Here is a 27,072-nt window from a genome sequence, read left to right on the forward strand (position 1 = left end):
TTTCTTCATTATTACCGAGTCGCCCGTCAGGGGCCGGCGTTAAGACGCGTTCGGGATTATGATTACGGATCCGCTTTAATGAAAGGTTTAAGCTTCCTGGCCGACGCGGCCCTCGGCGAAAAATCGGTGAGGCGGGGCAAAGACGTCGAAAGTTTTATGCGTAGATGGTAAGGCGTTAGTTTCGGGGGGGGTGCGCGGGGGAGAGACACTCACGTTTCTGCGGGGGAAAGTGGTAAGCAGCTTGTACTCGTCCGACGGGTAGCCTTTGGAGGCCACGAAGTCGAAGAGAACCTGCAGTTTGCAGCTGCCCAGGAAGCGGCGCTCCAGGAACTCCCCGCTGGGCGTCCGGATCCGCAGTTTGCTGATTTTTTCTCCCTCTTCCTCGCTGGGTTCTGGAGGCAGGGCCTGTTCCAGCGAAAGACGGATAGCCTGGAAATAAAAGAGCAAGGCGCGAATTCGTCAGACGATCACAGCAATCCGCTGAACTATTATCGTCAGACTGTTAGATTGCTAAAGCGCATCACATTCAAAGGCTGAATCTTAAGCCTAATAAAAAATACCACAAACACATAACTATGTAAAAAAAAAAAAAAAAAACTCTATCATCATTATAACGATACCTCAACACACTCTGCAAATAATTCTAGATCATGACTATTTCAAAAATGTTGGTCGACGACAATATAACATCTTTCATGTTCGTGAGGCTTTTGGAACATCAGAAAAAAAACCCCAAAAAACACCACACCATTAATTTAATTCATTCCCGAGGTATTGTCAGCTACAGTTGACATTAAAACAGCTCTCTACCAATCAAAACCGACTTCTGAAGAATGTGCTTCGAGCGATAAACCGTGTAAGCTAATTTCCTGCTCCTGTGTTTGGTGTTGTGAGAGCTGGAGGGGCGAAAATGAGGAAACTCTCTGTCACAGAGCAGGACCCGTGCGTCCTTTGGGCTTTTCACCCCCCCCACCCCCCCACCCCCCCCCAGCTCTCCAGTCCTGTTTTGACACTGCGTAGCATATGCTGTGACAACACACGCCAGCTTTATTTACCGACCGTAATGCAATTATATTTCATAAAAGTCTACAACAGTAGCTCATTAGCGGCTCCAGGCTTTGTGTACGCGCGTGCTGCCCTTGCTCCCTCAGGTAGGGCCCCCACCCCTTCACCCCCCACCCCACCCTCCTCACCCCCATGCCTGGCCCTCTGGGAGCCCTGCAGCATCGCTCGGAGGCATGGCCAACACACAAAGAGAGCTTTGGAGCATCTTTTCAGCGTGCAAAAACAAATACAGCCACAGGAGTGTGTGTGTGTGTGTGTGTGTGTTGCTCTTATAGCAGCACCTGACAGGACAGAATAATGACATCACCACAGCCCCCCATCCTTTCTTTTTTTTTTTGCCTTTCCTTTTCTTTTTCTCTGTCTCTTCTCTCCTTTCATCGACCTGGCAGACACAAAAGGATGGCAAAGCACAGAGCACATAGCGCCGTTTTCTCTCTGAGCTCAACTGTCTGTGCACCTCTTCTGTTTGTTATCCTCGACCAAAGCCGCTGTAGCAAGGCACGCTACAGAGGCACGCCACACACACACACACACACACACACGTCAAACCTGTGGTTAAAATCGGCGCGTGCATGTGTGGTTTGAGGGTGATCTGACTCTGTGTGTGTGTGTGTGTGTGTAAGTAAACAAGGCAGCACGATGCCCTACACCTGGACCCTGGCCAAGCACCAACCCACACACACACACTCTCTCTCTCTCACACACACACACACACACACACACACACACACACACACAGTGTCAGAGAAATGAGGCATTGGAGCCATGAAGATGGAGAGGGAAAAACTCAAAAGGCCCAGGCAGCTGTTGCTCCGTTTAATATCTGCCATCTTTCTCCCCGGCCCAATGCCTTCTGAGCATCCTGCACCACCGCAGGTTCACAGTCTGTCCTTTACCTCCATTCTTCTCCAAACACACTCCCAACGGGAGCTTAATTGTGATTGTGTGAATGACACATGCGCGCACGCACACACACACACACACACACACGCACACATCACACGCACACATCACACGCACAAACAAACATCAACTATAGATTAAACTGTAAGCCTTGGGAAGGTCCCAAAAAAACGTTTATTATGTCACATCTGACGGATGGTCAACGCTCGGACGCACAGATAAAGAACAAGCGAGATTTCATCTGTTCAACAAAGCTCAAAAGAAACCAGATGAAATATGAAAATGTTCTGGGGGCTAACAGTGATTTTTATCTCTCCGCAGCCTGTCTGTGGCGACGCGTGGATTTCTCAGTGAGACGGCTTTGTTGTTAAAGCACTTGATTGTGTGTTTCTGAAAAGCGAAAAAGGGCAGAGTGATTTAGTGTATTTGTTCTCTCCGGTGGCCTCGTGTATCTCTGTGAGGTTTGTGGAGGGGCGTGTGGGGTTTGTGTTCTCTTCTGAGATGAGTTGAGAGATTAAGTTTGTGGAAGATTTTGCTAGCTGTACTTGTCTCTGTGTGTGTGTGTGTGTGTTTTCTGACGGGTATGTGAGAGAGGGTTTGTGTCTCTTTGTGAGATGAGCGAGTAAAGGATATGTTTGTGTGTGTGTGTGTGTGTGTGTGTGCGTGTTTCTCCTGGCGTGGAGAAAGCATTTTCCCAGAGGGTTCATTACTGACTGTATATGAGCAGCTTCAGAAAACCCAGCTCTCACTGGAGTCAAACATCATTAAAACCTACTGCTGTGGTTCTGTGTCACACAACCTGTTGCGCACACACACACACACATGCATGCATGCACACGCGCACACAGACAGACAAAGACACAGACAGGGACAGGGACAGAGACAGGCACAGAGACAGGGACAGAGAGAGAGACACAGACAGGGACAGAGACAGAGATAGAGACAGGCACAGAGACAGGGACAGAGAGAGAGACACAGACAGGGACAGAGACAGAGACAGGCACAGAGACAGGGACAGAGAGAGAGACACAGACAGGGACAGGGACAGGGACAGGGACAGGGACAGGGACAGGGACAGGGACAGAGGCACAGACAGGAACACAGACAGAGACACAGACAGGGACAGAGGCTCAGACATGGGAACAGACAGGGACACACCCTCTCACACCCTCTCACACCCTCTGACCCTCTGGTGCTAGATTCTGTGGACCTTCCATTGACTTCCATTGTAACAAAGGTAAAGAATAACAACCGAACCCTAACCCTAGCCCTCACCCTAACTTTAACCAAAAACACTTTCCTATTTTTAGCTTTACCAACAACAACAGCATCTTTTATATTAAAAAGCAACATATTTTATATAGTATTTACCAGAAGGGACTATGATTCTGATGCCATTTTCACAAGGTTTCCCCTGTAGTACTTATTTACTTTTAGTCACATGTCCTCCTAAATTACAAAAAACAAGTACACACACACGCACACACACACACACACACACACACACACACACACACCTGCAAACACACGCACAAATACACGTGCAAACACACCCCACTTTAGCTGAGATGTGGATTGATAAGAAATTAAAAGCAGCCCTGTCACATTTACACAACCTCTGAACATCCCCAGAGTGAGCGTGTGTGTGTGTGTGTGTGTGTTTAAACCATTGCAAAGGCCGCATTATGAGTTCAATCCATATTACAGAGAGTGCAGAAAACAGACACAGGCTATTGTAGCGTATCATATGTCTTGAATATCTACACAGTAGCATAAAGACGGGGCTTTAGCTAAAGAATGGGAAACCATAGCAATGAGAGAGAAAGCGCTGTGCTGATCTAATTAAGAGCAACCAGAGCTTTTGTTCCAGCCTGTTTAGCTAATGTGACAAATCATCTCAAATAGCGGCCTCACCTGAGCGGTCCGGCGTGGGCCGCGCCGCTGAGTAAACAGCCAATCAGTCTAAGCAGGAGACTACGTTTATCGCTTCTCTTTGTATACATGTGTGCTTTGTGATGGGCCTTTGTTAACCCTGGGGGGGGGGGGGGTTTAATGTGAGCTTGTGTGTTGTTCCTTTCATTGGCTCAACAGACAATAACATTTGTACATGGGCAAGATTAAGAGCAAGTGGATCCGTGTGTAGAAACTGGAGCCGAACGCAAACTCCGTTTGACTGCCGTATCCGCGTAGGCCACGCCATCGGTGCCGCGGTGTATGAAACAGCACCGAAATTAATAACTGTTTCCTGGTTCGAAAAAAAAAAAAAAAAAAATGTAAAACGTGTATTTATTAAACAGTCATTTGGCAAAAGCCACAAGAAAGAGTGACATCTTATTTGTTCCAAGCCCTGGGCACAATCGGAACGTTTCAAAAACATTTTTGAGACAAAGTCATCTTGACATAACGAATAAAAGATTTTGGAAAGGCATCTGGCAAAGAAAATTGCTTCACTCCTGACAGATTTGACAGCAGAACGAAAACATGAGAGGTCCTGCCCCGGCAAACCTGTCCTTTTACTTGTGTAACAATGTTAACTGCTGTTTGTCAAAACAAGTACACTTTAAGAATTCACCGCAAGACATAATACCTTATGACAGCCAGGTTGCGTAACGCTCAAATGCCTCACACCCAATATGTTCCCGGTGTTTCGTTTTACATAATTCCACTCTTAAGAAATTATATCCTTTTCTTTTTTTTGTTTCCTCTTTGACAAGACACAAAAGTTGCTTTCTTGTCGATTTCTAAATCTGTGTAATTTCGTTTTGTTTACGTTACGGCATACCATTTCCGTGACTCATGTTACCCGGTAAGCGTTAAGTGTGTAAGAGCGGTGTGAAGACGGAGCCGCAGCGTGTATTTGTGTGTGTGTTGAGTGACGGGCGATGTCGTTGAATTGCTACTCTTACCTCTCTCTCTTCCTCCTGCTCTTTTCTCATCTGCTCCAGACGAACCTGCTCAGCCTCTTCCCGCTCCTGGGCCTCTCTCTGCGACGGTCGAGTATCAAACAAAAAAAAAAAAAAAAACAGTGATCAGACCACAGGCTAAAATGTGACCAAACATGAGCTGGAATGAAGGGAAATGTCATTTATGGGGACATGCAAAACGTGACTGGTGTGGACGCCGTCGCCGACCTTTTTACGGTCGGCCTCTAAAGACAAGCGGTAGGCCTCGTCCTGTTCCCTCTTCACCATTTCTCTGGCTTCACGTTCATCCTAAAGCAAAAGTCACAAATAATCTCCCATCAAACTCCCCGTCCTTGGACGGACACAAAGTAGTCGTCGACAGGCATCAAAAACATCAATAACGGCTTTTTGTCACTCGCAGAATATTTTTCAAAGAACCCCCCCCTCCCGTTTCTCCTCCAGGTTCTTTCCAGTCTTGGCCTTAGTCTAAGTTCATGTTTCCTACTGACACTCATGTTTGCTGGCCCACAATGCCTGGTGTTCTGTGCATCTGTAGAACTGCTCTGACTAAAATCTACTGTAAAAAAGTTTTAATAAGATTAAACTGAATGAGGCGCCATCATACATATATTCATACAATAATTTATCATTACGTCTGAGAGATCATGAGTTATCCCCCCTCCTAAAAAAAAAAAAAAAAACAAAGAAGCAAAAGAAAAAACACATCCAATTAACTGAGATAGCTCCCAGTGCCAGTTAGAGTAGCTTCACTTTAGAAACTATCAAAGCCACGGTTCAGAGTTCTCCTGAGGACAACTGAGAGGACCTGACTTTGTCTAGTTTAGCCACAGCGAGGAGGCTTGAAAGAGTGTCATGTGGGACGCTGGGCCCTGAGTTCCTTTGCAGCTCCGGAAGGTTCTTTTCTTCTCCGTTCAGTTCCTGTTTGTGCAGGAACACACAGCTGTCTGTAAGCCTGCTGGGTGCAGGAGGGCTCTTTCTCTGTCTACGGCAGAGAAAAAACTACTGTTTCCATTGTGTGGTGCGTGTGTTTGTGGGCTTTTTGAAAGGCTGAGGGTCTATTCTGAGGCCTGGACTTTGTACTGAGAAGAGAATGGTTCCAGCCACACAGAGCCAAAGAGGAGAATGGAAGCCACTGTCACAGAGACTGATCAAAGAGGCGAAGACACATCCTGAACCTCATTCATCTTAGCGGTAAAAGCACTACACGCCAAATACGTTGCAATATGGCCCAGAAATATCATCTAAAAACGGTGGGTTTTGTAAATTATGCAGGTCAGCTTGCGTCCTTCGCGACTGAAAACGCAACCTCATCTCAGTGAACCTGGAGCTATAAGTAACTGTACTTGTCCACATTTTTGCATTCGTTCTGTATTCTCTCCTGTCTTAAATGTACAAAAAAATTCCATTTGGTTTTTCAGCTTATGGGACCAACGTGTAACAAACTGTTTGCTTTCAAATTTTCTCAATATCCAGTTTTGCCCGAAGGCTTTGCTGATGCAGACAGGTTTGGTCCAATCAAACGCCAAGTCGATTTTTTTCCGCTTCGCTACTCAGCGGCCCAGCTCCAGGGTAATGTCAGTTACGGAGGAATGCGACTGCGACCTTGGCAGACGCGGAATGCGTCTGGTCGTGATTTGTCCAGCGAGTCTGAACGCTGGGGTCGTAGACAGTGTGCGTGGGCTAACTCAGGACTAGATCCACACAGACTAAATGTAGAGGGAGAGATCATTCTGAATCATCGGCCAAACGCTGGTCAGAGAGTGGACACCCGGGGCATTGCTAACCAGGGTTCATCACCGATGTCGGCCTAAACATCAAGACCGACACCTTCAGACGATGAGTCAGTACGTTTTTTTTAGACAAAAGTGCTTAAACGGCATGTTTCCTTCTGCCAACTATCGTCTGGCATATATCAGAGTACACTGACTTTTTTCCTTGATGTTTTTATATTCGTTCTCCTGCTCCCACAAAAGCCCTCTCAGATGATAAAAGTTCAAATCTGATTTCAAAACTCATTTGACTGACAAACAAGATCAGCACGATTACCTAGTGGACCACCATGTTCAAAGGCACCAAATAAAACAGCCCTGGTAGTGATGGAATTCTTAAAAATAATTACGAGGGGTTGGGGGTTGGGGGGTGGGGGGGATCACGGGACTCAGTGCTCAGCTTCCCAGAGTTCATTTGACACTTGATTTGGGACAGACTATGACATGTACAGGATATTCTGCTGAATTCCTGTGGTCATTAAAGCTGGTACATTACCCACTCACAGTAATTTGTTCACTTTGTTTGCAACTATCACACGATATTTCAGTCACACCCAACAAAAGCCTCTAATTACCTTCCGCAGAGACCTCAGGGACCCAAGGCAAGGCTTTGAGCGCTGCACCATTTGAAAACCATTAGTTAAAGTGTTACGCACTTTAACTTAAAGAAAAAACAGGCCCTCAATCAGAGTTGAGCGAATACAATCTTAGCAAGATGAGCATAATATGTTTATTTTAGAGTTGATCTCTATATACTAAATAACAGACTTCTTTTACCTAGTTAAACCAGTCATTAAATCAATACTAAGCTGTATCTACCAAAGAATGCTGTCAGATCAATCTGGAAGTTCTTTTAAAAAAAAAAAAAAAAAAACAACCTTCACAAGTCAGTAAACACCCGTTCTCACGGGGATAAAGGAAGAAAGCAGAATTAGCACATAGTATACATATCCTAAGTTGCATTTTGTAGATAATTGTTTTAAGGAAAAGAATTCAATGTAGAATTCATAGCTGTCAAGAAGCATGAGGGGGGAAAAAAAAAAAAAAAGATCAACTGTCAACCTAAATCAGATCATTGAAACATTTCTTTCAGGGTGTGAGCGATTCACTCCTAAAGATTTCGCACCATACTGCAGACAGCCACAGACCTGACTAAGAGAAAGTAATTTAATGGTCATCGTTTGAATGGGAAGCTGGACAGTAGGGTATGGCTCACAGCAGAGTGACCTGAGCTATGTCTCAGCTGAACTGCCAGTTAGACGCAGTGGACATGATGTGTTTCGGGGACATGGGGAGCAGTGATTGATCCATTTTGCCAATGGTTATTGTTTGGTCCAAGCATCTCATTTGATTTGCACCACTCCCCCTTTTTTTTTTCCTTGTCGAAAACATACAATGTTCTTTTTTCCCTCCATACATCTATTCTTTCCTCTGTTTGCTTGACTGAACAGTGGAACTCAAACAATGCGCTGTTATGTGTTCCAACATGTCTCAAATGCTTTCTAGTGTCATTTCTATGACTCAGCGCGCACAAGGAAACGAAATACGCTGTGGCAACTTTTAAGCCAACACACAGGAAAACGCTCTAAAAGGCCCATTGTGATTAAACAATTCAATCTGTAATGGAGAGAACTGGTTCAGGTTATAACTGTTGTCGTGGTAATGTCCGTGTGACATCACACACGATCCGGACAGCGGTCACCGCGGTTACGGTCGCGTTTGTGCTTCCAGCAGGGGCGTGTGTGTTGTTATCTTTTCCTGTTGTCTTTGTTGTGTTTCGGGTTTTTTTTTTTTTTTTGGATTGCTACGCCCTCACGTCCCCTGACCTCATCTTTGATGTCCTCTTGCTGTTGAGCTGTGAAGATTTCCATTGCCCCCATTAGTCTCATCATTAACTCATCCACTGTCGTGTTGCCTGCAAAAAGCACATGCACAGACAAAAGCAAGCAAACAAAAAAAACTGTGTTAAAAGACAGACAGGCTGATGAACTGATTATTATGTAAATGTGTACCATTTTAAAGCAGGTGTTTTTTTTAAATCATTTTTATGAATTTTACAGAACTATTCAAACGAGTTCGTTTTTTTTTTTTTCCAGTTATTCTCGTGATGCTCGGCGGCAGGTTGGATGGGGACGGGTGCGAATGCGGACGCGCTGTGTGTAACTGTTAGCGCGTCTGTTACCTTGAATGACATTTAAAACTTCATTTGACGTCCGTTTTCCCATGACGATTAGTAAGAGGGGAAACTGATCGGTCTTGTACGTCCGAATGGTCTGTGCAACCACACTGCCAAAGTGCCTTGTGCACATTGTGAGTAGTCTGTGAGAGAGAGAGAGAAAGAAAGAAAGGGAGCAAGAGAGATCAAGAGAGAGAGAGAAAGAGAGAGAGACTTTAAGCCAGGGCACTTGATAAAGGTACACGGCTCATTGTATTAAAGGGACTTTAAAACCAATTCTTCCTTTTATGCAGGGGGACATCCGTCTCTAAATACAGGCGGGGTACCGAATTAGTATTCCTCACCAGATGCCACGAAATGATAGACCGGTGAGGATTTCTTATTCCATTACAAAGACAGAACTTTAAATTAACATTTCACCGAAGGAAAAGGGTAGCAGGCACACCCTCCAAGCTCACTGTAAATGTCATAATATTAATGAATTGCTATAGACTGAATGCAAATATAGATTAGCTTCTCTCCTTTACTTTTAATAAGAGCAGCCTGCTTTAATAAGGAGCTGGAAGAATTGAGCAGTAATAGAACAGGTTGGATATGAAGGGTCAAAGGGGAAGAGAGAGAGAGAGGGAGAGAGAGAAAGAGAGAGAGAGAGAGTCAGAGAGAGAGAGTCGCTTCCTTATCATGAAGAATTTAAAGTTGACAGAACTCAAGGAAGATTTCACTCTGTGTGTGTGTGTGTGTGTGTGTGCGGGGGGAACTGAATCGTGGGTTACAGGATCAGAAAAACATTTTAATCATCCAAAAACAAACCAAAAGATTTCCAAGCAAAACTCGTTGCTCTGCATTCTTCGTCTTCTGATCTTACAAACATAATGACAGCAATTAATTGACGAAAAAAACGTATTGTTGCTTGAGGGATAATAATTAACTCACAGACAATTTTAAGGCAATTATCTTGATAAACCATAGTTACAAACTTTCATTTAGCCATACTAGTGCAGCACCAACAATGCATGTCCTCAAACCTAGTGGACAGCACAAAACACAAGCCTTTGTGTCAAAACCTTTGACCATGGAAAGCTATCTACACAAAAAGAGTGAGCTACTGTCCATGGCTGAAAATTCTGTCTAAAGCTGGCCTAAGGCAGCCTGGGTTTCAAAAAAAAAAAAAATGTGTGTCCAATTAGCCATAAGGAGTTATTAAGAGGACATGACCATGTTACTGTACAGTTGAAGCACACGGTGCAGTCAGAGTTCCACCTGTTCATTTGTATCCTCCAGTCAGAAGAGGCCTAGGGTATGTTTGGTATGTCACTACACGCTACAAACTTTTTGTGGTTAGTAACAGTCGACACAAAAGGACCCCAGATGTCTTGCTTAACACATAACCTGTGCTTTGCAGTCTTCACCAGTGTCTAGCTCAGGGCTATTGCATGACCAGTTAAAACGGGCCAGGTTTCAAAACCAGGTCTTATTCAGGGGTCAGGAATGTTTTGGTTTTTTGCTGTCTTTATTTCTTTTCAGCATTGACAAAGCTTATCTTAGCTTAGCTTACCTTAACTATAACTCGTGGATTGCTTACTAACTCATGAACTCTGTGTGGCTAGCAAGATGCTTATAGTGCTGTAAAGTGGAGTGATACACATGGTACTACACCCTGGTGCTGTTATACTGTATATATCAGCACTCGGGGAATGCCTTTTGTCCAATCAAATCTAACAATCTGAACTTCTGTGCTATTTGAATTTGATTGTGATCACCTCTGGACTGCTGCAGGTCACTCTTGGGCCAAAGATGGCCCACAGGCTGCGAACTGGTCACCCAGTCTTAGAATACAACAACCCAAAATCACAGTCAACACCAGGGCTGTGGAGTCGAAGTCATGGAGTTGGAAGCAAATTTGGGTTGGTGGAGTCAGAGTCGGTGGTACCATAAATTGACGGGTCAGAGTCGAAGGTTTTGTGTAGCAGCCCTGGTAAACACCTTTACCTGAGTGGCTATTCACAAATCAACTCCAAACAGAGCAATCTGCCCCTAATATCACTAACTTAACAAAAAAAGAAAAAAAAATGACATTAACAGAAAGATCTGCGATAGAATACCAGCAAAGAAACCACTTGACACTACAAAGCCCACCGGCACAAAATAAACATAATACTGCCTATCTTGCGGCCAACCATTAAAAACTGAAGAGCTTACTCTTATACAATTACAACATTGAGGAAGTTGATGAGGGGCAGCCAAAGTGTAATTGTGCTCTGAGCTCCAAATATGTATCAAGTTTGACAAGTTGGTGTGTCTTCAGTGATGCAGAAGACATCTCGGAGAATGTCGAGAGTTTCGGAGACTCCTCAGGGGAGTTTTTCTTCTTCCTCCTTCTTCTTCCCACCGCTAACACCTGGTCTAAAACCATCCCATCACAGATGTTTTAGTAATGAACCTGACATTGCCAAGTCAGCTCAACACCCGTCATTTACACACACGCACGCACACACACACACACACACACACACTCCAGAGTGTTAATGTTTTTCTCCGCGCTGTCAGACTCACTGCGTCTCAAAGGCCAAACTGTCCAACAAGTACACTCGATCTCTGAGACGATCTGAGAAAAGTTCGCTTTTACTGAAAGGCCCTCTGCTGAACAAATAGAAGCTTCCAGAACATCCCAAAGAACATACAAACACTTACTGTAGATACACATTAGTCTATACTTCATATAAGACTTCAATTCACAGGAGACTGATCCATAACTAAATAAACATACAGACTACATAAACATCGCTAATGTAAAATACGTGTAGCTCATATATATGGCACACGTCTTTGTTTTGAAATGTTTAAAGATGGAGGTACATTCAGTCCTCGCGGTGTGAAAATATGTGACATATTTGTGTATCACATGTATGCTGCTGAGAGTCATTGTGGTATGTATCAGGCATTTCCCATGGGTGATAATTACACTGGCATGCAGTTTTCAGACCTACTTTTTTATGCATAATTAATCACTTAGCTAAAGAGGCAGAGAGAATAGTGAGGCAGGTCAACGGGCTCATTTTACACACACACACACACACACACACACACACACAGACCCCTGGGAGGGAGTCCCTACCTTCTACACAGCCACTGTGACTAATGCCAATCACCAGTCAGTCAAGATCAACTTAAGAGCGTGAGAATGTGAGGAAAAAAAAGTGAGAGTGTGTATGTGTGTGTGCGTGCATGCGTGTGTGTATTTGAGCGAGTGAGTGCGTGTGTTTGTGTGTAGCCGTGCACATTATGAAAAGCTCCAGATGTTGTCCGGCTTTAATCTGCAGTTTAAAAAAAGGCCCAGCTGGGGCAAAAAGCAATAGGGGACTAGGGGAGCAGTGGAGCCGGAGCTGAAGCTAAAGGAAATCAAACAGAAGTGGGGTCACTGTCTGCCACTCTCCTCTTGTCTCTGTAAACCAGCTCCTGCCAGGGGGTGGGCTTTAGTGGTGAAACCTAGTGGAAGGAAAGGCTGGGGCCTGCCCCGGAGCAAAGCCTGCTGGGGCCAATCAAATCTCCATCTGCCTGCCGGCAGGCCCCTCTCGCCTCTTCTCCACCTTCATTCGGAGTTCGCACCTGGGCCGCGCAGCCGGACTCTACACAGTGGAGAGTGGAGAGAGAGAGAGAGGCCAAAGCCACGGGGCAGGAGGGATTGGAACGTTTTTTGGACGTGGAATTAGAATAAACAAGACTTGTTAGGGAGGGAGAGAGAGGGAGAGAGAGAGAGAGAGAGAGAGAGAGGGGGGGGGGGGGCGGGGGGTGCAGACTCAGGACACTTTGAAAACCACTGAAATGAGGGTTGCATGGTCAATTCAATGACCCAAAATATTTAGCAGTTTAGACTGTCTCAATTATACATCTATGTAAGTTTGGTTTGGGCAATTTTTTTTAATCAACAAGGTATTCATCACACCCTGTGTTTAAGTGTGAATGATGCAATATTCCTGTGGTGTTTGAATCAATGAACGAAACAAACACCACAAAGAGAAAAACAACAACAAAAACATCACAGCGCCATGCTGCCCCCCCCCCCCACCCCCATCCCACCCCACCCCTTCCTGCCCTCCCTCCAACCCCCAGTTGGACTAAAATGAAGACATTCTCACCAGCAGACTCCATGAGGGCTCTATTTCTAACTGACCCTTTAGTGGGGCAGATTAGTTAAGATTGCCCTATTGGGGCCTCACAGTGCAAACACAAGAGCTTTTGTCACCACCACAAACCAACAAGGACTGGGGGTGGGGGTGGTGGGGGTTGCGGAATGTCGCCCTTATTAAGATATCATCCTTTTTGGGGGGGGGTGAAAGCTCCCTAAAATCTCTCTAGGTGAATCTAAGGGCCTTTGAGCGAGATGTGACGTCCCTTGACGGGTGAATCGGTGAGGTACCTGGCTTTGTTAGCTTCTTTAGTGACGTCCCAGGCCCACGTAATGAAGTTTTGGCTCAGATAGGAGACTATGGACTCGGCGCACATCATCTGGGAGCAGAAGACGTTGCTGAGAACGCTCTCGTCGTTGTGGAGGTAGATCGCCAGGAGCTTTCTCTGAGGGGAGCAGAAAGGAGAAGATCATGTCAAATCAAAAAAAAAAAAGGGGGTCTCGCATCTTTCACCGGTCGGGGCTCGCGGCTTCCGTCTCGGTCTACGGTTAAGCTCTAGCATAGACTCCCCTAAACTTGGAGCCCAAGAGAGAACAGAGAAAGAAACCCCCGAGCAGCTATGAAGGGGCTAAAATCCAGAAAGAAAAGCAAACACCGCGCGCGCAAAAAATCAAATGAAATCGGAGTAAATAAAACTTTCTTTGAATCCGCCCCAAAACGACAATACAAAACGAACAAATCGCGTTATTTATTTTGCATCAAATGCCAGTGGCCCTTCCTACCGCTTGTGCAAGTTAGCGGCAGGCACTGACAATATTGACTGAGCTCTAAATCCACAGATATTTACGCCATCATAACCGGACATGTTCGCGAGCGGGACAACCCCAACAACTAATTAAAAAACAAACACGGCCACAAACAGGAAAAGGGGTCTGGGGAAGATGCAGAAAATAAAGCCCACCAAATTGCAGAACACTCACTCCGATCTCTCTGTGACCTCTTTCTTTTGCACTCTCTCTCCCTACGTCGGGAGAGAGTTCTCAGGCACCATATACAGCAAAAGCAGAGACCTGGGCCGTCGAAGGATCCAGAGGAGGAGGAGGAGGAGGAGGAGAAAAGAGAAGTTGTGCTATATTGTGATGTGTGTAAGAAAAAGGAGTGGAAGAGCGCTGCTATGTTTGCTCAGCGATTAGAGGTTTAGAATAATCTCTGCAGCTCCTAGCGGGAGAGAGCTTGGGCCTCATTCAGCGGCCCAATTGAACGCTCTGAAAAGATTAAAACACTCACGCTGAGTAGACAAGCAACCACAGCCTGGTGAGAGAAGAGGCTTTTTTTTTTTTTTGCTTTTTTTTTTAACTTGAGGAGAAAAAAAAAAAAAGAGAGAGAGAGACGAAATGAGACACACAAATACTTTTGCTCTCTCACACACTCAACGCGCCCTTGAAAAAAAACGCTTCTGTCCAAACGCAAGCAATGCCAATTTGGCTACTCCTTTGGCCGTTTGTGACAATGTGTTTGGGATTTGAGCAGTGAAGACATTTTGACCTATTGTGCGGTGTAGGATTTCACCAGAGACGTGAGTGAAGCTACTCTCTCTAATAGCAGTCCTCTGGCCCAATCCTTCCATCTCACACCCCTCTATTATGATCTGTCTGTCCATCCTACCACTTTCATCCCCATCAACTCCACCTCTTTCACAGCTCAACTCATCCTTTGTGCTGCTTTTCTTTGCCTGGAGAAATCAGGGCTAAGACCAAATTATTGGGTCCGTTCTGGGTAAGAAACTGACCCAAAAGCCTCTTTTTCTCGGCGGGTACGACTCGTATAGCTCCACCTGTTCGGGAGGGGGGCCGTGGCCTGAGGAACAGAGGAGAGAAGAGGAGAGGAGAGGCAGGAGGAGCCGTCGGGACGCCGCGGAAAACCGATCTGCCCCTGTGAGCGGGACCGGGACGATTTTCACACAGCCCCTTCATTCAGTATTCTCTACTCGAGCTTCCTCCTTAAGTCCTGTGAACCAGGCAGCAACAGTTGGGCAGGAACAGGAGAAGAATGCTCCTCACATCCTGCTTGCTTTGTGCCACTGCTCCAAACTTATGATTATCTGCAACATGAGCACACATTCTCCCATACAGGTGCCCATGTTACAGTGAGTGAGAGAGAGAGAGGGTGGTAGACTACGCCAACTAACTCATGAGAGTGTGTGTGTGGGGGGGGGGGGGGGGGGGGTGGCAGGGGGAAGGAACCTCACAAAATTAAGATGCCATTACTTCAACTTCAGCTCTATTTTGGGATTGTCTTTACGATCGGGTTACATACCTCCCTGCTCGGAAACAAGGATGTGTTGTGTTTTCCTAATTGGGTTTTTGTAAGACAAACTGTTGGAGACTAAAGTAATAATACACTGCCTTTATTTTGAGAGTAATGTTATACATACAGCCATATGGCATCTTCGAACAAACATCTGTTTTAATGTTGGGTTTATCGAGTGAACGTGAAGGAGTTGTCAGAGGACGTTTTTAATTACGGTTCGATGTTGGAGGGACCGAGGAACCCAGTGAAAGTGGAGGTCCGCGGAAGCCTGAAGAAAAGCAAACACGTGGAAATGAGAAGCTCATATTACAGCTCTCCTGACCCCAGGCTCTGGGAATACACATTCTGATCAATGCTTTAACAGATGGTGCTTACAGCACTGAAAAAACATAGCCGACCAATATCTCCCCAATATATCGGCTAAACTTTGAGAACAAGTTTAAGATGGTTTCAAATATTTTCATAACTGTATAATTAAAGTACTGGGGGGGGGGGGGGTTGCCAATATATATAGATGTGTCAACTATAATCACAGAGTAATTAATCTTGCATGAAGCTTGGAGAGAAAAGGTTATTTTGTGCTATAAAGACGTGACTGAATCAATCTATTTGTTCAGCAGCAAAAACTTACATTAACAATATGACTGGGGATAAATCTCTAATAAATGTAAAAACACTCTTCTTTTTTTTTTTTTTGTTTTGTGTCAATTATAGATCATTCCTTTCTTTAAGAAAAAAAAAAAAAAGACTAAACAAAGCATAAACTGTATCTATGTATCTGCTGTCATACATCCCGCAACTGTCGACATGGAATCCATGCAAAACAGGCTTCTCCAGGTATAAATCACTCTACTGTCTTCTCCGCTCCGCGCCGGCGAGATATAACGGAGGCTTTACCACAAAACGGCCTCGCTGAGTGAAGGACGGGCGGCAGGGCTATGAATTTTGATGCGTGTCTTAGCGTTGAATAAAAGCGCGGGGGTTAGCGCGATTAACCGAAACGTTAAGGGGATTTGAGGGAGGCCTTGGCACTGATGGGTGGCCCATCTACAGGGGCCTTAAGGCTCATTCCCTCGAGGGCTCGAGGACCGAAAGGCATTTTCATTAAGGGCGGATTGAGCGCATCTCCCTCTCCAGAAACACTTCATCAAATGTAGTGTTTTACTTAGTGATTAGCTTCTGCAGCCTTTGAGTGGGAGGCAGAGTCCTCTGTGAAATCCTCTTGCCCCCCCCCCCCCGCAGGCCAATAGTCACTTAATGAAGAGCCAGTTGTGATGACAAGCATGGAGATTTTGAGTGGTTTCTTCAAGTGGGTGGGAAGGGGTGGGGTTAGGGGGGGTTGTCTGAAAACGAGAAAACTCTATGCTGGGCCGTGCAACAGCTTTAAGGAACATCAGAAGAAGGGTGAGAAGAAAAAGAAGAAGAAGAAGAAGAAGAAGAAGAAGGAAGAGAGAGAGAGAGAGAGAGAGAGTGAGATAGAGAGAGGAAGAATTCAGCTGCCTCTCCTCTCCTCTCTCCCGTGTTGGTTCATGTTCATTGACACAGTGTTCAGTCTCCACACAGCAGCAGTCACAGATCAGAGCTCCAGAGGGATAGAGCCCATATTGAGCTGGCTTAGAGGAGGGGAAGGGAAAGATCAGCTGGGAGGCAGGAAGGTAGCCAGGCGAGCCCATGCCTCCCGCTCCAAAAACCCCCCAAACATCTTGCCGCATCTTCCCATTCTAATAAGACGGTAATCCACACAAGCTGTCAGTTGATACAAGCCTCCTTATGAGGACGTGGTGGAAAAAAATAAATGAGTAAATAAATAAAAAAATAAATATAGAGAAGCGACTCTACATAAAGCCTCAGCTGTTGAAAGAACACACGGAAATGTGATTGGGCTTTACGATCAGGACTGGACGGTAACGTCAATCAGAACACGTACTTGTATTTCAGTACCTGCTCAAATGCAATTCTTGTGGACGAACTCGTACAGAACGCGTGGCGTATTTCGCATCGTGTTCGATACTGTAGCTTTCTAGAGGGAAAGTCCACGTGCTCGTCAAAAAAAAAAAAACAGTTCTCTTTTATAAAATGTGAATGAACTTTAGAGAAAGCTGGATGAGAGAAAGGAAGGGCTGCATGTGAACTCACATCTCTCGCTTTGCCGTAGAAGGCCTCTTGAGACGCCGCCTCCAAGGAGCCAATGAAAAAGACCGGATGGCAGTCTCCATATCTACCAATCACACACACACACACACACACACACACACACACACACACAGAGAGAGAGAGAGAGAGAGAGAGAGAGAAAGAGAGAGAGAGAGAGAATGAGACTAATGAGAATTCAGCAGCTAAGGGAGTTTGAAAACTGTGCTCACACACATATTGCATACCAAACAACAATATTTTCATAGGCTGGATGTGTTATATTATGTATTGCAACAATTAATAATAAATCAAGCTGCAATCAATCACGCTTTCAATCAGCAACTCTTAATTATTAAACCTGTCTCCCCATTGTATGACTAGTTGATGAGCCCCGCGGTAAAGATAAGAGGCTACACTAAATTAAGACGGGCAGGAAAGTCAATAAAACAAAAATCTCACCTTGTTGAGAATTCAGCAGTAAAGTGCAATAAGGCATCACCCTCATTTTCACTATTATCTGGCACTGAAAAGGGAAGAAAAAAAGCCACACGATGTAGATTAGACAAGATCAAAAACTAAAGGTATATCTCTTATCAGAAGGCCATTTCTGGTCTGTAGTCTGACTTACTCATTGGGGACTTTCGACAACCTGACGAACTTCCCATTCCGAATATTTCAGATTCGTCAACCCCAAATTCTGACGCATCTTCAAAGTCATCGCCTTCACTGTCGCTTATCATATGGACATCTGTACACTGTTACACAGACACACACACACACACACACACACAGATGCCTAAGTCCACTCTTTACTTCTTAGGTGCATTAGCTAACTAGTTTCTCGTTCCTTTGCACTTCAAAAAAAAAAAAAATTTACAGTATCTCAATATTCTCCACAAATATGGTACAAAAAGCAAGCGAAATATCTGATCGATCAACGCGATATGCTGGGCTCCACTCATCCATCATCAGAAACGCCGAAGAAAAAAAAACAAATACTAGTAGTAGCAGCACTCGGTAATGATCATCAGAAACACAGTGATGCAATAACGCCAGCAACAGTTGTTATGAATGAATCTGGGTGTATTTAAAGCTGTATAATTCATTCCCATAACAAACACCGCATATTCTGTTTATCTACCAAAAAAAAAAAAAGGCACCTAGATGTCGCTAAACTGAGACACTACAAAATCTTCAAAGATTATACAAACATTCAGACACACTATATGCGACTGGACTATAGACACATACGCGGTGTGTGTGTGTGTGTGTGTATCAGTTGAAATCATTCTGACACTGGGCTGAGACATAAAAAGGCAGCTCGTTAGGAAGGACAGGGCTCTGCTCCACAGAGCTGACCACACGTATGCGGTCTGGGCCATATGCAGTGAGGTTTTACCTCCTCGGTCTGCTCCTGGGGGTTGGCGGGGGAGGATCTTCGGCACACGCTGAGGTGATGGCAGGGGTAACTGATCCCACAGGACGCCAGAGTCATCTGCAAAAAAAACAAACAAACAAAAAAAAAAAAAAAACACGTGATCAGCCGTCAAAAAGAAAAAAAGAAAAAAAAAAGAAAAAACCTAACACGTGACCTTTACTACCAACACCTGAGTCAATACGCTTTAAAGCAGCTATTTTGATACATGACCTGGATGTTGAACATGGTCTTTGTCTTTAGGTTCATCGTACATTTAAAAGTACGACTACTTTGTCGTGAGAAAAGTTCAGAAGGCGCCACCTCTTCAAATACACTTAAAGTATATCTTCGATGAAACACTTCCTAACAACTCAACTGCCTGGTTTTATCACAGATTTGGCTGATATAATTCACATTACACATGCATCCGCTGGAGAGAAAATTGGAGCTGAGCTCCATGTCTGTCCTGCTGTAGAGGGGGGGCGTTGGGGAGGGGGCAGAATATGGGCGGCCCTGAAGAGCTGCACCTGTAGGGTGGCGGTCCTGCATTCTCATTAACTGGCAAACAGGCAGTGGAAATGTCAGCATTTCCCCACTCTGGAGGGACTCATTAAAGGCACCGTGCTCCCTGTCCCCGGGGGGCCAGGGCACGGAGGGGCTCCAGCCTCCTCGCGCTTCACCTCCATCTGCACTTCCACCTTTTGCTCGCCTCCTCCGCTCCGCACTTCCCCGCCACGCGACGGGCACGTCACGACGGCTCTATGCCGCCTCGCGATGTGAACTCGTAAAAAAAAAAAAAAACGCCTCTAACTGATGTTCCTCTAAAAGAACTGAGACACTGAACAAGTATACTCTTACTGAGAAAGTTAGCGGATGAAGGATAAAGTGAACTTAAAAAAAAAAAAAATGGAAAAAGAAAAAGGGGGGGGGGGGGAATGCCTAAGATTGAAGGCATGATGTATCATCATGTAACAGTTAATAATTCAAAAACACATTTAAATGCATTATGCAAAGACTTTACAGCATAACAAAAAAAAAAAGATGGAATTTTAAATAGCAACACTGATCGGGCTACACAATTTGCCACACTTTTACAACAGACTGAAAAACATAAAGGCCCGAGGGCGGCCAGTGATTTGTAGCTAACGTCTGTACAACCGATATAGACAAAGATGAAAGGGAAAGGCCATGACAGCTGACAGTGGGGGGGCGGGCGGGTGGGGGGGAATAATCTTTACCATTGTCAGGTGCTCTAAACAACAGAATCCAGCTGGTAATTGTTGAATCAGGAGCCCATTACAAGCAACCGCGACAGAGTTTCAAAAGCGGACCAACCGCTGGAGTTTCCTACTTCTCTTTATGCTATTCTTCCAATTGGCCGTCGTGTCCCTTGCCCTGAGTGACAAACAAGGCCGAGGAAAGCTACATTAACGGAGAACAAAAACCACGAACACAACAAAGGCGCATGGAAGAGAAAAAATAAGTTACGTTTTACGAGTTTAAGAACCCCATTTTTTTGTAATTCTACAAAGCCAAAAACAGTGCGGGAGACTGTATCATATTCTTCCTCACATAAATAAACGCTCTCTCCTTTTAAAGCGCATAACAGAACTTCAGTGAGGAAAAAGGGGACGGCAGGTTTTTTTTTTTCAGAAGAGAGGAAAAGCCCTGATGTCACATTGCAAACACCATTTCGATAGCAAAACGGCTATCCCACAAGGCCATTGCCATAGCGACGGCCCACACAGAGAGAGAGAGAGAGACAGAAAGAGAGAGAGAAGAGCGAGATGACAGATTGTGTTTCCTGTCTTTTTCAACTAATTAAAACAAGTTTACAGTACAGAAAATATCGGAGTTAAGTGCAGGGGCATGGTGATGGCTGAAGTGAATTGGAACACCAAGGGAGAAACACTTAACAGAATTGCTTCACATTGTCCTGGTTAAAAAAAAAAAAAAAGATCTACCTCAGGACACTTCTCAGTGAGATAAACAATGTATCAGTGCATAACTGGAGATCATTTTGTTTTTTTCTTCTTTTGGATTACCCATCTGCGTACAGAATTTAAGAATAAAGGGGTAAAAAGAGGTACGAACAACCTATAGGCAAAAGGACAAGAACTGAAAACCGTTCTGTGATACCAACTGCAGTTGAAAGTCTGCGTCAAAACCACATTCTTAAATCCATGCCAAGCAGTGCTCAATAAATAACGGATTCAAGAGCACAAAGCTCTCGAACAGATATGTAAGACTTCAGGCTATCGCGAATGTTCAAATAAACTTATGAATATTATAAGTATGGCTCTTCGACCTGACAGATGCTGGGATAACCCCGTAATGATTACTGATTGGACTTAAGCAAATCCGTAGCTAATCTAAAGTGTTCTCGATGAGATTTGAGTTGAATGGGAGCGTGTCCCGCGGGCGTGAGACAAGGTGGGGGGGGGGTGGGGGTTGGGCATCTTTAAAGATGCGAGGGAATGCCCTGATCTTTTCACTGTTCTCTTTAACCGAGTGGCAATCAAACGTGAGAATCCTCATTCACCGTCTGCCTGGAGCCCCTCACAATAAGAGGCTTTCCTTCCACACTCTAATAAGTGTATAAATAAAGTTTCATCACTTCCCGTGTCAAAAGGGGACAGAAGGGGGGTGTGGTGGGGGGTGTGGTTTTGGGGGGCACATGCCATTCAAAATGCTCGGGGAAGAAAGAAATATAGAAGTTGAGAGCAGATCCAAAGCTTTGACCTTCTCCTTCTCCTGACCCAGTGGGACAAGTGCGTCGGGCCAGAGCTACAGTTCACCGCCCCGGGGTATGGGGGAGAGGTTAACTCACCCCCTCTCCTCCTCCGTGACCTCTCTCTTCTCTGCCTCACAAAGGAACGCGCCCTTCTTTTTTTGGATTCTTTTAATTAACACTTGCATTGAAGCTCCAGCGACAAGAAGACTGAGTAGAAAAAGAATTCTCTCTCTCTCTCCTCCTATCTCACTTGCTTATGGCACAGATCTCTCTCTCTCTCTCTCTCTCTCTCTGTCGCTCTCATTTTTTCTCTCTTTTTGTGCAGGTCTGTGTTTGGATTAGGGCTCTGGCTGGGAGTGTGAGATAATTACCACTGACAGCTGCGCTGACAGCGCTCCGAGCCCCAGCAGCACCTTGTTCCACAGCTCTTTGAAGGAGGGGGACAACAGAGCCGCAGAAACAGAAAATAGAGAGGGACCAGAGAAGAAAAGAAAGAAAGAAGCCCCACCCTAAACACCTGTTGGGCCCTTTCAGGTTCCTCCTAGCTTGTTGCAGACATGTCAGTCTTGATTAGAATCTGGGGTCCTGCACAGAGAGTGTCTCTGTGTGTGTGTGTGTGTGTGTGTGTGTGTCAACCCAACCTGGGGCCTCTGAGCATCAGCGAATGGACTGGTTTGGAGTGTAGTCCGTCAGTTCAGCCCGACAAAACGGGAGAGAGTTTAAAACCAAACGTGTTTGCCGAGCTGTTTCGGGCTTGGCGTCCATCAGTTATGCAAACTAATAGTCCTGTCGTCGAACCAAAACCAATATTTCCGACGTGCATTTCTGCCTCAAAACTTTAAGGTGACGACATGACTTTCCCGAACGGCAACCCATAGCCCCGGTACGCTAAAACCAGCGTTTTCAAATCAGTGGGGATAACGACCGCAGACAAATTAAACACTGTTTAATGTCAGACGTTTGCTTCTACAACTCTCCAAATGAACGGAGAGATAGAATAGCTATTACCACCAATTAACATGCCATTAAAACAGCTAATTAAAAAGACATATGACTAAATGACGCCAGACGCCGCCACAATCTTTGGCCTGACCTGAGCGCCGTGTAAAACACGGTTTACGCGCGATTTAGCTAAAAGGCTTGCGGCATGTGAGTCAGAAGCAGCGGCGGATGCCTGGACTTTGAGAGGTTGGGAATATGAGTTGTCGTGCGCGGCTCCAGCTCGGTTTCCCCTGTAGACCGTCACCTGCAGACAGCAATCTCGCGGGGGGCTCTGTCTGGGCTTAGCGCTGAGCCCTGTCGCTACGGCAACCGGCAGGCCCAATAAGTCGCCGCGGGCCCGTCAGGCACGGAACCCATAAAAGCCGGCGGACCGCGCGGACCCCCTCCGAGACCGCCAGCATTAATACATTAGCAAACACCATGAAACACTGGATAAATGTCAGCAATTATGGTGGAAAAAGAGTCTAATAAGGATGTTCTAGCCACTGTCAATCATTCTTACAGGTACCTTCATATCACAGGAGAGTGTGGTGAAGCCTGCAGGGCACGGTTTGTTTTTCTTTCTTTCTTTCTTTCTTTTTTTTTTTCTCTCCGACAGAGGAAAAAGTAAAAGGCTATAACAGATCAACGGTGAACCTTTAGGACGAAAGTCAGAAACAATATAAGCTCAGCAATCAATATCAGTCTCCAGATTCTTTCTTTCTAATTCATTTTTTTTTTCTATATAATTCTGTAATTATGTAATTATTCAGTGGTTTCTTTTCATTTCGTTTTGTTTCATTACACTTATTTTTTTTTTTTTCCTAAAAGGATTTTGGAATTTAGGAACGTGCATTATCAGGGGAAACGAAAGAAAAGCCAGGGAGCATTTGTGTCCCTCACACCCCTGTAAGTGTCTAATCCAACAAGTGAATCTTCAACAACTGGCAAAAGCAAACTGCACAGCCCCTGGCTTTCCTGAGAGACCTACTATCTCACCACTGAGTATGCAAACTGCAGACCAGCCTCAAGAAAGAAAGAAAGACAGAAAGACAGAAAGAAAGAAAGACAGAAAGAAAGAAAGAAAGAAAGACAGAAAGAAAGAAAGAAAGAAAGAAAGAAAGGGAAACCTACTAAACACGTCATATTCAATTTGTCCTACAAAGCATCTACATCTAAGGATCTATTAACCCTAACAAATAAAAGTGCCACTTCATTAGGCTGCATACTCTAGTCAACCTCACCGCATTAAGAACAGTGTAGCCTCTATAAAGCAGATCAACACTGTTGCAGGTTTAGACAGTAGACCAGCCAGGCTGTGCGCTGCTAAGTGGCGGTCAGCCGTGTCTCCGAGGAGTAGGAGGCATAGGGGAGGCCCGACACAGGCCTGTAAACAGCCAATAAACAGCCGGTTCTCCAGTGGGCTGCCCCATGCCTGAGACGCCCTCCGCCTCACACACACACTCTACACTCAGTCCTCCAAAACAAACTGAGGTCTGCACCGAGGGTGAGCACTACATCAGAGAGATAAACAGCAAGATGGGCCTATGGTAAATTCTGCATACCTCAAAACGGAAAATAATCGCGACGGACAAATACAAATATCTAACAAATGATATGAAACTTTGGAAATTAGCTTCCATTGGTAACACCACATATGTAAATATACATATATATTTCTAGATAGCTAGATAGATAGAGAGCTAGAATAGATAGATAGATGTAGATATAGATATATATGTATACACACACACACACACACATTTGTTTATTTATTTATGCTGCCTAGTTCAAAACTAATCCTTGTTTAAAGAGTCAGAAAGCAGTTTTTCCACCTGTCTTCCCCGCTGAAATGGAAAATGGAGTGCGGGTTGACTGAGGCTAGGCAGGGGTAACGAAGGCAGGGATGCACAGGGCCCGATTCAGACGCATAGAAAATGTAATTCTAAGCCCTGGCTGTCATGTTTATTGGTACAAATCCCTGGAGATGAGGTGAGGTTAATGAGATAGGCAGCGCGACAGCCCGCCTGGCATGCAAGGGCTTTCTCTCTAATGCTGCCCAACCAGCTCAATAAAAGGCTGGCCCCCCCCCCCCCCCCCCCCCGACACGCCATTATTGCAGGCCAGTTGTTTTTAATATCTCCTACCCTACGCCGGAGAGCGTCGGGGGTGGCGGAGGGTTCCAGGCCCGGCCGCGGCCCGGTCTCGCACGTTCTTCCTCGGACGCGCGGCCCCGACCGTCAGAGCTTCGGCGTGGCCGGGTCGCGTCGCGCCGAGAGGCCGCGCGCTTCTCGTTGAAAAGATTATTCGAGCGGGTGCGAATCTCGAATGAGCGCACTTCAAAAAACCTGAAGTGGGCACTTAGAAGTGGGTAGTTTTGCGGAAAAAGGTTGCAATCGCCCAAACTGTTGCTCTTTTTTTTTTTCCTTAAACTGTGGTTCACTGCTTTGCCTCTTTTTAGAGCCAATTGTGAATGTGTACCACACCACAAGCTAGATGAAAACAATGCTCTTAAAAAAAAAACATCAAACAATCTAGTCTTCGTTTGATTTTGTCCCAGGCACAAAAAGTGCTTTTGTTAGCTTTACAGCTAGGCTCAGAAAACTGAACAGTGTGTAAGACTATAGGGGCATATACTTTTGTCTCTATCGACCCTGAAAAGTAAATGGTCCCAGTGTATATTTTTTTTTTAAGATGAAAGCGACTGAACTAGCTTCAACAGCTTCACCGGACTACAATACACTGGATTGCGGTTACACAGCGTACGTTCAACTGGGCAAAAAAAGCAAACATTTACGTCGTTAAAAAAAAAAAAGAGAAAAAAAAAACGCCTGAGGTTAAGGGGGAGGGGGGGGGGAGGCAAAACATAAACCATTTAAAAAAACAAAACAAAACAAAAAAAAAAAACAGATTTGTCCTAAAGGTAAGGATCACCTATTCAGGAAATACGTTTGCTTAATTTGGGGAACAGCACACGAACAAAGAAACGCAGACACGACCAAACATTTGCTTTTGAGCCACCACTGTTGGCCCCAAAAACATAAGGAAAAGATCTATGAAAAACAACACGTCGGTAAAAACAAGAGGAGAGCGTGTTCCTGTGTTAATTGTACGGGTGCTTGGCCTGGATGTGAAAGGGAGATGGTGGGTTTTTTTGGGGGGGAGGGTGGGGGGTGTCAACAGAGTCCTGGAAGGAGGGGGGGGGGGGCGACACAGAGTTAGGACCTCCACTTCTCCTGATGACTGAGCTGAACTGAGAGGCATGGAGCTGTGACCGGGGGGCACGAGAGGTCTCTGACACCCCACTCCATGAGCTTTAATGTCCACACACACACACACACACACAAGACAAGGATGAGGGGGGGGGGGGGGTTGGGGGTGTGCGACGGGAGACTCCCCTTGACATCTTAATTAGTTTCAACGTCTCACTCGGAGGCTCTTTGAGAGAAGAGCTGCATTGTGTCTACTCATATCAATTTGAGATATACCGCGCTCATTGATAATAAAGCAAACGTGGTCCGGCCTTATGCCCTCAGGTGTCATTTACAGAGATTAAAACAAACAAAAACAAACAAACAAATAAACATGCTGTATTTAGTCAACTGCTTTACATACAAAATCTGGACTAAGATAAAAGCGACCACAGGCTCATATGAGACCGATGTTCGTTTGTATCAGCAGGACAATAATAAGCTTTTGAAAAACATTATTTTAATTATCACTAAGCTACAATATAAGCCAACAGATAAGTTTGAATCTTTTCCAACAGTTACAAAAGGGCAAGAAATATAAGGATGATGACAGTACAAGATATAGTTGTGTCTCCATCTCAAGCCTTTCCGTCAGGTAGGCCAAGACTGCCTTCATTTTAATTCCACAGAGAAGCTCAAAATCTGTGGTCAATTTCTTCACTCCCAGTTCAAATAAGCAATGGTGTTCTAAGCACTGACCGCAGCAGAAAACTCATTTCCCCTCATATCTGAACCACGGTCCGTGCACAAGAGCCCGAAATGAATGAATGGCCTGAGTGAAACTGAATGGAAAATGGGGAAAAACAGGGTCCGCTTCCTACCGAGTCGTCTGAGGCGGAGGCAGGCCAGCCGTCCCACTGCTGATGTCGCACTGGGATGTTTGTCAGATCTGAGACATTTCTCTTGACCTGGGGAAAAGAGAGAGAGAGAGAGAGAGAGAGAGAGAGAGGGAGAGAGAGAGAGAGAGGAAAACAGACAGAGAAACAAAAAGAGACAGGGAAAGAATTAGACAAATGCACATCATTCTTCATTCGGCAACGACACAACAACTGAAATTAACAACTGTAACAACGATTAATCTCTGTTTGGTAGAGCTCTCGCACAGTCCGCTAAAGCATCCCACAGGGCACCAAGACAGAGCCAAGAGGAGAGAAAGAGAGGAGTGGAAAAAAGAAAAAAGAAAAAAAAAAAAAAGAGCTCCGCGTTATCGACATTCCGCGGATGCCTCCGCTAATGCCCAGTGACAACAGGCCGCCGCGCCGAAATGGACAGTATTTCTCTT

At 45.2% G+C, this 27,072-nt stretch overlaps 1 protein-coding gene across 2 annotated transcripts in view; it reads right to left on the reverse strand.

The window, feature by feature from the left end:
• faf1 (Fas (TNFRSF6) associated factor 1) overlaps positions 1 to 27,072 on the reverse strand; it is a 56,791-nt gene that overhangs the window by 7,887 nt on the left and 21,832 nt on the right. For both annotated transcript variants that reach the window (XM_030784241.1, XM_030784240.1), the window contains exons 8-18: positions 26,612 to 26,698; positions 18,807 to 18,902; positions 18,036 to 18,162; positions 17,867 to 17,930; positions 17,411 to 17,492; positions 13,255 to 13,409; positions 8,844 to 8,980; positions 8,488 to 8,576; positions 5,100 to 5,180; positions 4,875 to 4,952; positions 214 to 429 (exon numbers count right to left, since the gene is read on the reverse strand). In XM_030784241.1, the coding sequence (XP_030640101.1) occupies positions 214 to 429; positions 4,875 to 4,952; positions 5,100 to 5,180; positions 8,488 to 8,576; positions 8,844 to 8,980; positions 13,255 to 13,409; positions 17,411 to 17,492; positions 17,867 to 17,930; positions 18,036 to 18,162; positions 18,807 to 18,902; positions 26,612 to 26,698 (1,212 nt within the window). The remainder of the gene's footprint in view (positions 1 to 213; positions 430 to 4,874; positions 4,953 to 5,099; positions 5,181 to 8,487; positions 8,577 to 8,843; positions 8,981 to 13,254; positions 13,410 to 17,410; positions 17,493 to 17,866; positions 17,931 to 18,035; positions 18,163 to 18,806; positions 18,903 to 26,611; positions 26,699 to 27,072) is intronic.

This window comes from Chanos chanos, chromosome 9, assembly GCF_902362185.1.
Source record: "Chanos chanos chromosome 9, fChaCha1.1, whole genome shotgun sequence".
Classification (NCBI taxonomy): Eukaryota; Metazoa; Chordata; class Actinopteri; order Gonorynchiformes; family Chanidae; genus Chanos; species Chanos chanos.